The 14,708-nt window shown below is 46.7% G+C and overlaps 2 protein-coding genes across 3 annotated transcripts in view; one reads left to right on the top strand and one right to left on the bottom strand.

Annotated features, from left to right (window-relative positions):
- USP35 (ubiquitin specific peptidase 35) overlaps positions 1-7,898 on the bottom strand; it is a 42,892-nt gene extending 34,994 nt beyond the window's left edge. The window contains exon 1 of the mRNA XM_053385135.1: positions 7,545-7,898. The gene's annotated coding sequence lies outside the window, so the exon portion shown is untranslated. The remainder of the gene's footprint in view (positions 1-7,544) is intronic.
- Positions 13-11,745, top strand: KCTD21 (potassium channel tetramerization domain containing 21). Of its 2 annotated transcripts, XM_053385141.1 has the most exons (3): positions 273-379; positions 2,547-2,753; positions 10,465-11,745. In XM_053385141.1, the coding sequence occupies exon 3, from the start codon at positions 10,494-10,496 to the stop codon at positions 11,274-11,276; it is 783 nt and encodes a 260-aa protein (XP_053241116.1). In that variant the 5' UTR covers positions 273-379; positions 2,547-2,753; positions 10,465-10,493; the 3' UTR covers positions 11,277-11,745. The 2 variants fall into 2 exon arrangements, with proteins under 2 accessions (XP_053241114.1, XP_053241116.1); XM_053385139.1 differs by lacking the exon at positions 2,547-2,753 and having other exon boundaries at positions 13-379.
- Positions 11,746-14,708: the final 2,963 nt, after the last annotated feature.

Here is a 14,708-nt window from a genome sequence, read left to right as displayed (position 1 = left end):
CTGCTTTCGGAGATGGGCTCGCTCTGTGGGTTTGTTTTTCCTCCCCCCTCCCTCCCCCCGAGTCACAATTCCAGGGCTGCGTCCCCTTTAACACCAGCTGATCGCCGGCCGCCTTTGCCCCGGAGCCGCCTGGGAGTTGTAGTCCCGTCCCCGGCCCGCGGCGCTGGCACCGGAGGCGCCCAGGAAATACAGTTCCCACGGAGCATTGCGGCCGGCTGGGGTTTCCCTTCGTCTCCTAGGCAGGGCAGATCCACCTCTTTGCCTTCCCCCCGTCCCCAGTCCACCCAAGCTTTCCCATCGTGTTTTTTTCCTCTCTCTCCCCTTCCCCACCCCAAAGAAGCATCTGCGACAGCGGTCCAGCAGGTTGGCAGCGCGACAGGTAAGTGATGCGAAAGATCCAGGTGCGCAAAAGGGGGCGGAGGATGCCGGGGGAAGCCCTCCAATGAATGGGATGCTGGCTGGTCGCAGGAGAGATCAACCGAGGGATCCCAACGGCTGGGCCCCTCAGATGCATGCCTTTGGCTCAAGGTTCATGATACACCTTGGTGGGGGTTTTGGTTTGTTTGTTTGTTTGTTTGTTTGGGGAGGGGGGGCTTTTAAAACCCAGCTGGCTCAGAAGTCACATTTCTCACGAAAACTGTCGGAAAGTTCCTCTGAAAGGAGAGCTGCATCTGTTGAGTTTCCACCTGTCAGGCAGTTAAAGGTGACAAGGTAGCAGATGTGTACCAGGTCCTTTTCCGGTTTGACATTGTCCTTCCACTTTGGTATCCAAAGGTGCTCCCAAACGTATACACACTTACATAAACTGTTGATATCAAGGCAACATGTCCCTATCTAAACGCCTTCCAACATTATGTACAAGTTTGTAAACCGCTCTTAAATTTTACAAAGCAACAAGGCCCCTACACAACAGTAAAAGTTATATTCATATTATTTCCCCCACCATAAGTTATCTTACAATAGTCCATAAAAGGACCCAGCTCTATTACAAAGTCTGCTGTCATCCCATAATCTTAAAACCTCGTTGTTTTTAGACTTTGTGCTGCCTGATCATTTTTTTATTCAATCTCTGCATGCAAACACCTTTACTTTCTCCAGCTATTTGCAGTACTTATTTCTGCTCTAAGTTACTGAGATCGTTTAGATGTGTGTTTGCGTAGAGACATAAAAATATACCCATTTATAACCTAGACTCTTTTCTTTCTTTTTTACTCATTATAGGGAGTTGTGATAGTCCAGTGGCTAGAGATGGCCTTGTAAGTTTGAAACACAATTTTATGCCATAGCTTTAGCTGTGAAGGTGACCAGGGGCTTTGGGTTCAGTCACTATTTTTCTGCCTAACCTACCTCGCAAAGTTGTTGTTGCATGAAAATGCCATCTGCTTTGGAGGAAAGGCAGGCCGGCAGGCCATGAATGAGACATAAATAAACCCTCTGCAGTAGGCCATATTATTTCTGTTTTGGAGAAGGGAAACCATGATTAAAAATTGCCCAGAGCCTCTCAGCAATTTCAGGTCTCTCATTCTGCTCACAACACCATCCTAACTCAATGGAGAGACCAGCTCATTTGTACAACACCCGTCTCACATGCAGAAGGCCCCAGGTATCTCCTGTTTTGAAAAAGGAAATGGATAACAGGTAATGTGAAAGAACCTTTTCGCATGTACTACTGTCAAGTCAGATGTCCCCCATCTTATATTTGTGCAGCTGGTGACTTCTGCCTAAGTTTAGATTACAGGCATGTTTTGGACTACAATTCCCATCGTCCCTGACCACTGGTCCTGTTAGCTAGGGATGATGGGAGTTGTAGTCCCAAAACATCTGGAGGGTCGAGTTTGCCTATGCCTGGGTTAGAGGGTTGGATTAGGACAGGCATCCCCAATCTTTGGCCCTCCAGATGTTTTGGACTACAATCCCCATCATCCCTGACCACTGGTCCTGTTAGCTAGGGATCATGGGAGTTGTAGGCCAAAACATCTGGAGGGACGCAGGTTGGGGATGCCTAAGTTTAGAACCTTAGCTTTGTCCCTATTGAAATGCGTTTTGTTACTTTGTTTTGGCCCAGTTCACCAATCTTTTCAGGGCATCTTGAATTCAAATTCTATCTTCTGCGGTGTCATCTGCCAATTGGATGAGCATCTCCTCAATTCCTGCTTCCAAGTCATTTATAAAGACGTTGAATGACAACGGACCCTGGACAGAACGCTGCAGCACTCCATTTGTCACTTTTTTCGAGGATGATATGAGGAACCATTAGTGAGCGGTCTTTGGGTTTGGTCAGTAAATCAACTACAAATCAACCTAACAGTTACCTCGTCCAGCCCATATTTTACCAGGTTTAACATGAGTATACCATGGAGGACTTTGTCAAGGTCTGAAATCAAGATACACTATGTCCACAGCATTCCCCTGATCCACCAAGCTTGTATCTCTATCAAAGCTTGTAACTCTTTCTTCTGGCATGACTTGTTTTTGAGAAACCCATGCTGGGTCTTAGTAATCAAGGCATCCTTTTATAAGACCGACCATTCAATTATCTGTTCTAGGACTTGTCCTGGTATCAATGTCAAGCTGATCTGCCACCAGTTATCAGGATCAACACTGGCCTATCTCTAGTCTCTAGTCTGCAGAAACCTCACCTGTTCTCCAAGAATTCTCGAAGATTGTAAACAGAGGCTCTGAGATTATATCCACAAGTTCCTTTAGTACCCTTGGGTGCAGCTTGGGTGGAGATTTGAATTTGTTTATAGTAGGTACGTGTTTCCTTCTCTCTTTCACCCAATAGCATTTCTCTGTCTTCTCCATGCAGAGGACCTACTGCTTGCTTCTTCTTCCTCTTGCTTCGAACATATCCAAAGAAACCTTATTATTATTATTATTACTATTATTATTATTACCTTTTTTGAAAGTCTGAGCTCATTCTGAGCTTTAGCGCGCCTGACCTTCTCCCTGCGACTGTTTGCTGTTTGCATAGTAGTACAATGAAGTCGGACGCGGGTGGCGCTGTGGGTTAAACCACAGAGCCTAGGGCTTGCCAATCAGAAGGTCGGCGGATCGAATCTCGGCAACAGGGTGAGCTCCCGTTGCTCGGTCCCTGCTCCTGCCAACCTAGCAGTTCGAAAGCATGTTAAGGTGCAAGTAGATAAATAGGTACTGCTCCGGCGGGAAGGGAAATGGCGTTTCCGTGCGCTGCTCTGGTTCGCTAGAAGCGGCTTAGTCATGCTGGCCACATTACCCCGGAAGCTGTAAGCCGGCTCCCTCGGCCAATAAAGCGAGATGAGCGCCGCAACCTCAGAGTCGGTCATGACTGGACCTAATGGTCAGGGGTCCCTTTACCTTTACCTTTATGACTATAAATGCACTTCTGTGAGGAGGGAATTTCATAGTTTAGGGGCCGCCACAGAGAAGGCCCTGTCCCTTGCTACACCCACTACCACCACCTCGATCCTGTAAGGGCAACAAAATTACCAAGAGGATTCCCTCTGCAGATCTTCAGAGGATCTGTAGGGAAGGAGAAGGCCTTTCAGATATTTGGAGCTTAAGTCATTTAGAACTTTTAAACACTAATGTGATACTGCCAGGTTACATGTAACAGGAGAGGGTAAAGATGCTCTGTCTGAGACGATGAAGCGATGTTCCTAGTCAGAGTAGGAAATAGTAGCTAATGGGCAAATAGTCTGACAACTACTTCTATCTTAGGGAGAAAGAGGGATGCTATACTTTCTGGCAAATCTGTTTCGATATGACTTTTGTCTGCTGGGTCCACATTAGAATTTCTTCTAAATGCGAAGTTGTTGAAAGCCAAGATCATCGCAAGACCTGAGCTGCACGCAAAACCTTTTGCAGGACCTCAGCTCCTTGGAAAGATGAATGTAGCTAGACCAGGCTTGTTAGAGGCAAGGTAAAATTAAATTAAGGTTGCCACGATCTCTGCACTTAATTGAGAGTAAGCTTGGCTGAATTCACGGAAACTTCCTTCTGAGTAATCATGATTGGGATCGGGCCAGGGGGCAGACCCTGACAGCTGAACCAGTTTTTTAGTTTTTGTGGCTGAAGGCAGACGGCAAGACAGAATTGGTAAATCATCTGTTAATACACGGCTGGTTCCTTTTATCTAAGAGTACCAACCTGGATTTACCTATGATCTTATCTTTAAAGGTAGGACTGGTTTTAAGGGATTAAAGGTATAACGAGATGGGGCCAAAAATATCAGACAGGATATGTGCAAATATACCTTGATTAGCTGTGCCTTGCCTTACAATACAACCCCAAAGATAAACATGGAGATATTTTGGAAGGAAGATCTTTTTTAAGGGTAGGTTTTAAAGTGTGGTTGAGGCCACGGTGGCCTTAATGTTGCTTATGTATTTACATGTCTAACACCCTTTTGTACGCCCCAGGGCTCAGGGGAACTTACATCAACGTCTGCAGGCTGTTGTTGCAGGTGGCACTTCTGTAACAAAGCTTTTGCCAATTTGACATCCTCCAGATGTCTTGAACTGCAACTACAACTCCCATCAGCGCCAGACATCATGGCCAGTGGTGGTGTCAGGGATGCTGAGAGTCAGTCCAGCAATATCTGGAGTGCCACAGGTTACTCACCTGGTCTGCACTGACTGACAATGACTCCAGGGATTTCAGAACATAAGAATATACGGTCGCACCTTGTTTTTCAAGCAGTTAGTTCTCAAACGTTTTGGCTCCCGAACGCTACAAACCCAGAAGTGAGTGTTCTGGTTTGTGAACTGTTTTTGGAAGCCAAACATCTGATGCGGCTTCCGATTGGCTACAGGAGCTTCCTGCAGCCAATCAGAAGCCGCGCTTTCGTTTCTGAACGTTTTGGAAGTTGAAAGGACTTCCGGAAAGGATTCCGTTTGACTTCCAAGGGACGACTGTAGTAAGAGTCTTCTGTATCCAGCCATTCGCCCTTGCCCTCCAACATTTCTATCATAAAGGAGGGATTTCTTCTTCTTCTTCTTCTTCTTCTTCTTCTTCTTCTTCTTCTTCTTCTTCTTCTTCTTCTTCTTCTTCTTCAACCCACCCATCTGACTTGGTTGCCCCAGCCAATCTGGGTTGCTTCCAACATATATAAAAACATACTAAAATGTTAAACTTCAGATAACTATATGCATACAAGTCTCATTCCTTTGCACTGAGCTATGGCTCTTTCATAGCCTTTCCTATGTAGACAAGCACAAAATCGTCCCCCCAAGTTAGCCATCACTCCACACAGAGGTGTATCCTTGCTTCAGGTTAAATACAGAACGGCTCTGACCAGTTGTTTGACATTTTTTCAAGGTCAGTTAAGCCCCTGCTTTGCAGATAGTTATTTTAAAAACAAAGGGGGTGGAATTTGCGCAGGAGCAAAAGTTCATCGGCGCAGCCACTTGTTTCAAAGCTGGGCCGTCGGGTCGGACCACAAGCGCAAAGCAGGTCAAGGAAGCAAATATACACATAGGACTCAAAGGTCCTTCTCCAGTGACCTTTGACTCATATGCACACCAACATTCTTCACCCAAGGGGGCCAGTTTCCTACCTGCGTTTCAGTTATCCTGCAGGTATTATGTAGGCCTCAAGTGAGGGATGGCTAAACTTCAGTATACCTGAAGGAGCGTCTCCACCCACATTGCTCAGCCCAGACACTGAGGTCCAGCTCTGAGGGCCTTCTGGCAGTTCCCTCACTGCGAGAAGTGAAGCCATAGGGAACCAGGCAGAGGGCCTTCTCGATAGTGGCGCCCGCCCTGTGGAACGCCCTCCCACCAGATGCCAAGGAGATAAACAACTGCAGCCATACCTCGGGTTACAGATGCTTCAGGTTGCGTTTTTTCAGGTTACAGACGCGCCAAAACCCAGAAGTACTGGAACAGGTTGCTTCTGGGTTTCGGCGGTTGCACATGTGCAGAAGTGCTAGATTTGGCAGAAGTGCCGAATTGCAATCTGCACGTGCGCAGACGCGGCGCTGCGGGTTGCAAATGCTGTGGGTTGCGAACGTGCCTCTCGTACAGATCACATTCACAACCCAAGCATCCACTGTACCTTATTTTTAGAAGACATCTGAAGACAGCCCTGTATTGTGAAGTTTTTAAACGTTTGACGCTTTATTATGTTTTTATATTTTGCTGGAAGCTGCCCAGAGTGGCTGGGAAACCCAGCCAGATGGGCGGGGTATTATTATTACTACAATGGTACCATAGTTCTTGAAGTCAATCTGTTCCGGGAGTCCATCCGACTCTTGAAACCGTTTGAAAACCAAGGCGTGGCTTCCGATTGGCTGCAGGAGCTTCCTGCACACAAGCAGAAGCCGTGTCAGACGTTTGGCTTCCAAAAAGCGTTCACAAACCGGAACACTTATTTTCTGGTTTGCAGCGTTCAGGAGCTGATTTGTTTGTCAACTAAGCCGTTCAGGAACTAAGATTCCACTGTATATGCCTCTTAATTATGCACCAGCATAATGGCATTTTGTCCCCTTGGCAATGGCACCTATTATTTTGCGCTTCAGAGGCTTAACAACAACAACTCAGGTCGTCTCCAGCTGAATTGTTGTTTAGAAGTTTACGGCTGATACAACATACAATGGTTTTTATTATGATTTCTAATTTTCGGTCTTACATATTTTTAATAATAATAATAATAATAATAATAATAATAATAATAATAATAATATCTTTACATGCCCTTCCTTGCACTTAGATACTTTCTGTTGAGTGGTATACACATTCTTCACATTGTTTTATTTATTTGTTATTTGTTCCATTTATTAATCGCTTCCTCTAAAATATTTAGAAGCAATTTAACAATAAAAGAATAGACAGAGCAAAAATCAGACCCAGCTTCCCGACTTCCCATAAGAGGCATCTATCTGTTTGATCACTGTGAGAATTAGATGGTGGACTACCTTCTTAGGACACAGCTTCATTAGTTTTTGGGACGCAGGTGGCGCTGTGGGTTTAACCACAGAACCTAGAACTTGCCGATCGGATGGTCGGCGGTTTGAATCCCTGTGACGGAGTGAGCTCCCGTTGCTCAGTCCCTGCTCCTGCCAACCTAACAGTTTGAAAGCACGTCAAAGTGCAAGTAGATAAATAGGTACCGCTCTGGTGGGAAGGTAAACGGCGTTTCCATGCGCTGCTCTGGTTCGCCAGAAGTGGCTTAGTCATGCTGGCCACATGACCCGGAAGCTGTACGCTGGCTCCCTCGGCCAATAAAGCGAGATGAGCGCCGCAACCCCAGAGTCGGTCACAACTGGACCTAATGGTCAGGGGCCCCTTTACCTCTTACATTGGTTTTAAATGTGTTATAACACCACGACACCAGATGGCGCTGTAGAGTTTGATCCGTCGCTAATGTGATTTCCCATTATGAGCTTTGTAACGTGTTTTCCCAAAACGTTTTTTTTAATGTGTCTAGATCCAGCCTTAGAATGCAGACAGAAAACTTGTGCTCATCCAGCAAAACAATTCTTGCGTTTCTTATCCCTCGTGTTTCCCTTGACACCCTAATTGGCTTACTCCCTCCAAGATCACTCTTTGCCCAAGTGGTCTTACCTCACGGATGGGTCGGTGAAATGGTCTTTCCAGCCTCAGATCTCACCTGACGCAGTGAATAAAGAGTCGTGGGGAAAGGCCCATTCACGCAGCCAACTGTTATTCTTCTCTTCCATAACATGCAAGGGTTCAGCACGCCGTGTCATAATGGATTGAAGAGGGTCTGAAAGTTCTGACTCCTAACACACCTTTCCGTAACCTGGTACAGTGGTACCTTGGTTCACAAACTTAATCCGTTCCGGATTTGGAACCAAAGCGTTCCAAAACCAAGGCGCGCTTTCCCATAGAAAGTAATGCAAAACGGATTAATCCGTTCCAGACTTTTTTAAAAAAACCCTAAAACAGCAATTCAACATGAATTTTACTAATGAGATCATTGATCCATAAAATGAAAGCAATAATCAATGTGCTGTACTATAAAATAAATAAGCCAGTATTGTAGATGATTAAAAAAAATAAAATTCTTACCTGCACTGATGATAATCATTGTTTGGATGGGGGGCTTTTACCCATTTCCACAGTCGCACAATCAATCAATCAATCAGTAGCTGAACTGGGTTCCACACAGTCATAAAAACAGATTAACCAAAAAAGCCTCAAAAACACAAAATACATAGCAAAAATAAAAGCACCAAACTTAATCCGTTCCGGAACTTTGTTTGACTTCCAAAATGATTAAAAACTAAGGCGCAGCTTCTGATTGGTGCAGCCGCCCCTGAAACAATAGCCGACAGCCACATCAGACGTTTGGCTTTCGAAAAACATTAGAAAACCGGAACACTTACTTCCTGATTTTTGGTGTTTGGGAACCAAGGTGTTTGAGAATCAAAGCCCCTAAACAGGGTCCTCAGTTTGTCGTCGTACTCCAACACCCATCAGTCCCAGCCAGGAAGGGGTGATGGGAGTTTCGTTAGCAAGTTTCTCTTCCTTTCTTCCTGACATGTATACCCCACGAGAGGAGCTCAAGGCAGCATATGTGGTTTTCATTCCTCTGTTTCATACTCACAAGAACCCTGTGAGGATTTGAACCCAGGTCTCCCAAGTCCTAGTGTGACTAACTACGCTGGCTTTGTGCCAATTAATAAATTAGCAGACATTGTAAAGGTACCTTGTCTCCAGATGGTATCTGGCCTCAGCAGAAGACCTAGTAGTAGACTTGAGTGCAGCTTCTTGAATTTACAGCCCTGAGATTTCCAACGGGGAAATTGTCGTTGACTTTGAGGCAAACTGGCGTTCAAGGCTGATGACAAGTTACTACGGGTCTCCATTTCCCTTCACCCAAGAACTCATTCACACAGGTTCATACCATCAGTTGATTTCCTCTTCACTGCATTACTCAGACGTTGGAAGCCTGGTGGCATCTGAACAGGCAAAGTAGCTATGCTGAAAAGTGTTGTTTTCTGGAGACGTAGAAGTTCTATCTGTGGGAGTTTTGTTCTCGCTTGCAAGCCGACGCTGAAAGCTGCAGTTACGATCTTGCATGTGGGAACCAAACACCTAGAAAGTGGGTCCTCAGGTTGTTTGACAGTGGAACGGTCTCCCTCCTTGGGAGGTTTTTAAGCAGAGGTTGTATGGGCGTCTGTCCTGGATACTTTAGCTGAGATTCCCAAATCTATGATTCTATAATACAGCCTTCTAGGTGCTAGTTGTTGTTGTTGTTTAGTCGTGTCCGACTCTTCATGACCCCCTGGACCAGAGCACGCCAGGCACTCCTGTCTTCCACTGCCTCCCGCAGTTTGGTCAAACTCATGTTGGTAGCTTCGAGAACACTGTCCAACCATCTCGTCCTCTGTCATCCCCTTCTCCTTGTGCCCTCCATCTTTCCCAACATCAGGGTCTTTTCCAGGGAGTCTTCTCTTCTCATGAGGTGGCCAAAGTACTGAAACCTCAGCTTCAGGATCTGTCCTTCCAGTGAGCACTGAGGGCTGATTTCCTTCAGAATGGATAGGTTTGATCTTCTTGCAGTCCATGGGACTCTCAAGGATCTTCTCCAGCACCGTAATTCAAAAGTATCAATTCTTCGGCGATCAGCCTTCTTTATGGTCCAGCTCTCACTTCCATACATCACTAATGGGAAAACCATAGCTTTAACTATATAGACTTTTGTTGGCAAGGTGATGTCTCTGCTTTTTAAGATGCTGTCTAGGTTGTCATTGGACAAACTCCATGTACAAAGACAACAAGTGCTAGTACAGGTGTGCAAAACCCTAATCAGCTTCCAAAATAAGAAGAGGAGTTTGGATTTGATATCCTGCTTTATCACTACCCTAACATTCTTCTTTCCCTTCTTCCCCCACAACAAACACTCTGTGAGGTGAGTGGGGCTGAGAGACTTCAGAGAAGTGTGACTAGCCCAAGGTCACCCAGCAGCTGCATGTGGAGGAGCAGGGAAGCAAACCCGGTTCACCAGATTACAAGTCCACCGTTCTTAACCACACCACCACACTGGCTCTCAAAAGATCATCTCACTCCTTAGATACCCAAACAGTTATTGTGCTCTGCAGGAGAAGACTTTCCTGCTGATACTGTCAGGGACTGGCTGGAGACTGAGGAGTGGTGGCTAGGCAAACTGAGGAGTGGGGCACTGGGAGAAAGGGGGTTAGAAGCTGAAGGAAGAAGGGATCTGGGGGAGCCCATAACAGCCAGGAGACAAGAGTCAGGCAGGATCAGCTGGAGGGTTGGAGAGTGAGGAGCAGGTCCAGGAGGACAAGAGGGATGGGTCCTTTCTGGTGGAGAGTCAAGGGCTTTCACACCACCTTCTCCTCCTCATGTTCCTTCACCTCTCCTGCTCCAGCAGAAGAGGGTTGAAGAGGGAGGTAAATGGAAGAATTTTAATGCACTCAAGTTTCTCCCCCTCCAAAAAGAACCCACCCCTAAACGATGCTGTGCTAATGTCTGGTGCTCATTCCTTCCATCCCAGATCTGCTCCGGACGTCCCTTCCTCCCACCATGTCAGAGCCTATAACACTAAACGTTGGTGGGAAGCTGTACACAACATCGCTGTCCACCTTGACCAGCTTCCCAGACTCCATGCTGGGTGCCATGTTCAGCGGGAACCTGCCAACCAAGAGGGACAGCCAAGGCAACTGCTTCATCGACCGGGACGGCAAGGTTTTCCGCTACATCCTCAACTTCCTGAGAACCTCCCACCTGGACCTCCCAGAGGACTTCCAAGAAATGGGCCTGCTCCGCCGAGAAGCAGATTTCTACCAGGTGCAGCCGCTGATCGAGGCCCTGCAGGAGAAGGAGGTGGAGCTCTCTAGGGCGGAGAAGAACGCCATGCTCAACATCAGCTTGGACCAGAGGACTCAGACGGTTCACTTCACCGTCCGGGAAGCTCCCCAGATCTACAGCTTGTCCTCTTCCAACATGGAAGTGTTCAACGCTCACATCTTCAGCACCTCCAGTTTGTTCCTCAAACTTCTGGGCTCCAAACTCTACTACTGTTTCAACGGCAACCTGTCCTCGATCTCCAGCTACCTGCAGGATCCCTACCACGTGACCTTGGATTGGGTTGCCAGCGTGGAAGGGCTGCCGGAAGAGGAGTACACCAGGCAGAACTTAAAGAGGTTGTGGGTCCTGCCGGCCAAGAAGCAGATCAACAGTTTCCAGGTGTTTGTCGAGGAGGTACTGAAAATCGCAATGAGCGATGGCTTCTGCGTCGACTCCTCTCACCCGCACGCCTCGGATTTTATGAACAATAAAATTATCCGGCTAATACGGTACAAGTAGGCGGGGCCTCTTTGCCCCCCGTTCCACTACACATAGCAACGATGCGCTGAGGTTCGTGTCTGGACACGGGTTTCCCTTCCCGAGCCCACTTCACGAATCGTGCGCTAATAACCTGAATTACGAAGCTAGTTTTCTGCTTAACAGACTAACCAGTGTATGTCGAAACTCCAGATTAGGGATGTGTGACAGATTGGTTTGTGGGCCAGGTGGTAGCAGGGACTGAGGAAGATCTCTGGTTCCGTGTCAACCAACTGCCTTTCTTCTAAGATGCATCATCGGGAAGGGACGAGTCTCTTCCTGTGGGCACCGGCAATGACATCAGCACCGGGGGCATTATGTACTGCCGTTGTTTGCCCCCCTTGCATGTTCGATGCTATATTGTGCCCGGCAAGGAAGAGGCAGAAAGGGCGAGGGAGGGGGAATGTTGATGGATAAATCTGTTTCCCAAACGGCACGATGCCAGAATGAAGCTGTTCATCCCTTATCTGTGGGGTTGACAGGGCAAAATAGCAATATTGAACTGTTTACACAGAGACTGGGAGTTGTGAAGAGATCCCACATTTTGTTTAATGACGGGTGACTCATCATTTTAACCTCTCTGCCTCATTTTTTCCCACTGGGAAGAGACTTGTGCAATCTTAACTTACTATAAAGGGCAGCTGAGCAGCTAAAGGCAGTTAAGGATGTCTGTGTTTGTGCAAGAGCTGGAGGATTCAGGGTGAGAGAGACTTTCTGACCCAAGCAGGGCATGATAGCCATTGGAGTTGATTCCCTCCTCGGTCATATTATAACGTCTCTGGCATGTAGATATGAAATTGCCCAAGTTTCCCCAGTGCAGCAGTTTGCCTCCATGCTGTCACTGTTTCCTTTAACGTGAGTGGCCAGTTGTAAGATTCAAACGGTCTGAAGAGACGGCCTCCAGGATATTTGGGTCTTTTGCCTGTGGTAGAAAATGGAGCATGGCTTCATGGTACTAGGCTATTGGGGGGTATCTGTCTCTGCTAGCTGGCTGCTAGGTAGAACGAAGGGCTGTAGCTCAGTGGCTGAGCCTCTGCTTTGCATGCAGAAGGTTCCAGGATCAATCCCCAGCTTCTGCAGATAGGACTGGGAATATCCCCAACTGAAGTGCCGCTGTCGGTATGTGTGGATGATACCGCGCTAGGGAAACAAATGGTCTTGGTAAAACGCCAGTTTCCTATGACCCTGTTTGTTCCAAAGGAGAAAGGAAGCATCTGAAAACTGCCTAGCATCTATGTGGAGAGTGCGGCTAACAGGCACTAGACAAATGCAAGATCATAGAATTGCAGAGTTGGAAGGGACTACGTGGGTCATCTAGTTCAACCCCCAACCGTGGGGCTCGAACCCATAACCCTGAGATTAAGAGCTACATGGCTCAGGGCTGAGCTACATGGCTTAGGGCCATGATATCTCCTTCCAGCCTTTCCAAAACCAGCCAGCAAAGGAAGCATTTTGCAGCTGGTTACCCCAGCACTTATAATAATAATAATTTATTACTTATACACCGCCCATCTGGGTGGGTTTCCCCAGCCACTCTGGGCAGCTCCCAACAAAATATTTAAAACACAATAAAACACCAAACATTAAAAACTTCTTAAACAAGGCTGCCTTCAGATGTCTTATAAAAGTCAGATACTGTAGTTGTTTATTTCCTTGACATCTGATAGGAGGACGTGCCACAGGGTGGGTGCCACTACCGAGAAGGCCCTCTGCCTGATTCCCTGTAACTTCAATTCTCACAGTGAGGGAACTGCCAGAAGGCCCTCGGCGCTGGACCTCAGTGTCCAGGCTGAACAATGGGGGTGGAGATGCTCCTTCAGGTCTACAGGACCGAGGCTGTTTAGGGCTTTCAAGGTCAGCACCAACACTTTGAATTGTGCTCAGAAATGTACTGGGAGCCAATGTAGGTCTTTCAAGACCAGTGTTATGTGGTTTCGGTGGCTGCCCCCAGTCACCAGTCTAGCTGCCACATTCTGGATTAGTTGTTGTTTCTGGGTCACCTTCAAAGGTAGCCCCATGTAGAGCGCATTGCAGTAGTCAGATTGAGAAGGGGTGTTGGACACGGACGGACACAGATTCTCCTCAGCGCAAAAAGAAAAAAACATGAAGGGGCCTAGGTTTAGATCAGGCCTGCACAACTTGTGAAACCCTCACCCCCAAAGAGAACATAGCTCACTAGCCCTGTGCTTCATTTGGAGTATATTGCATTCCTGCATTGCAGGGGGTTGGACTGGATGACCTCGGTGTCCCAACTCTGCAATTCTATTATTTATTCATTTAAGGCGGCAATCCCACTCACACTTATCTGGGAGTGAGCCCACTGAACACAGCAGGGACTTAACTTCCAAATAAACATGCGTAGGAGGGCACTGTTAGGGATTTACTGCCCATCTTTTGCATAAGTCTCCAGAGGGCTTAACGAAAAAATAAATATATTGCATAATGGAAAGCAGTAGAAGCAACAGAGCAGCAGATTGTTTTAAAGCCATAGCGACTAAAATACACGAAAGCAATGAATAAAAGCAGGAGTGTATCTAGGGCATGGGTACCTATGGCCAGGTCATCTCTCTCTAGGAAGGCATGCAACTTATGCCAGTAGTGGTGGCCAATTAATAATAATAATAATAATAATAATAATAATAATAATAATTTATTATTTGTACCCCATCCAGCTTATTGGGTTGCCCCAGCCACCTTGGGCAGCTTCCAGCCACTCTGGGCGGCTTCCAGCATATATAAAAACATTTAATAATAATAGCATGGTACCCTACGCTTGTTGTTGGACTACAACTCCCATCATCCCTGGCTATCAGCCATACTTCCAGGGGCTGTAGTCATAGTCCAACAGTGATCTTGGTCCCCTGGCCAATGGAATAACAGCAGAGTGGGCAGTCAGGATAGAGGGAGCTTGCCTTAGGAAGGACCAAAGATGTCTGTAGGAAATTGGTTGCAAACATTGTAAAAACATCTGACTTTTTTGTGCACAGAAACTGGTCCTGTAAAAACTCTTTTGCGATTTCAGTTCACCACTTCTTGGAAAGAATTCAGAAAGAAATCTGCTTCATCGGGATGCCAAAGTGACCCTTTGAAAGGTGTCCTTAGATGTTGACCCTCGATGCTCTGTGGGGGATTATGACGAATGGCGTTCAGTTCTGCAATAAATGCCAAACTCCATGACAGATCCTGTAAAGACATCTTATTGCAGAGTTACAGGGTCTTTGGGACTCTCTCTAAAAGCATATTGGGTTTAACAGATGTTTATAATAAATCTGCTTGTTAACTTTAGAAACATGCCTCTGAGAATTCCGCATGTGTGTCTGGGCTTGGTTTATGACGGATCGCAATATCCCACAGGTAGTTATTGCATGACAAAAGTAGAAAATGGAGCATGACCTCTGTCCTGACCCCACCCCA

This window comes from Podarcis raffonei, chromosome 4 (assembly GCF_027172205.1).
Source record: "Podarcis raffonei isolate rPodRaf1 chromosome 4, rPodRaf1.pri, whole genome shotgun sequence".
Taxonomy (NCBI): Eukaryota; Metazoa; Chordata; class Lepidosauria; order Squamata; family Lacertidae; genus Podarcis; species Podarcis raffonei.
This window is presented reverse-complemented; position numbering and strand designations above follow the sequence as displayed.

Coding starts and splice junctions, on each gene's coding strand:
- KCTD21 (XM_053385139.1), top strand. CDS start 13: ATGGGCTCGCTCTGTGGGTTTGTTTTTCCTCCCCCCTCCCTCCCCCCG. Junction 380..10,464: donor GCAGGTTGGCAGCGCGACAG/GTAAGTGATGCG, acceptor CTTCCATCCCAG/ATCTGCTCCGGACGTCCCTT.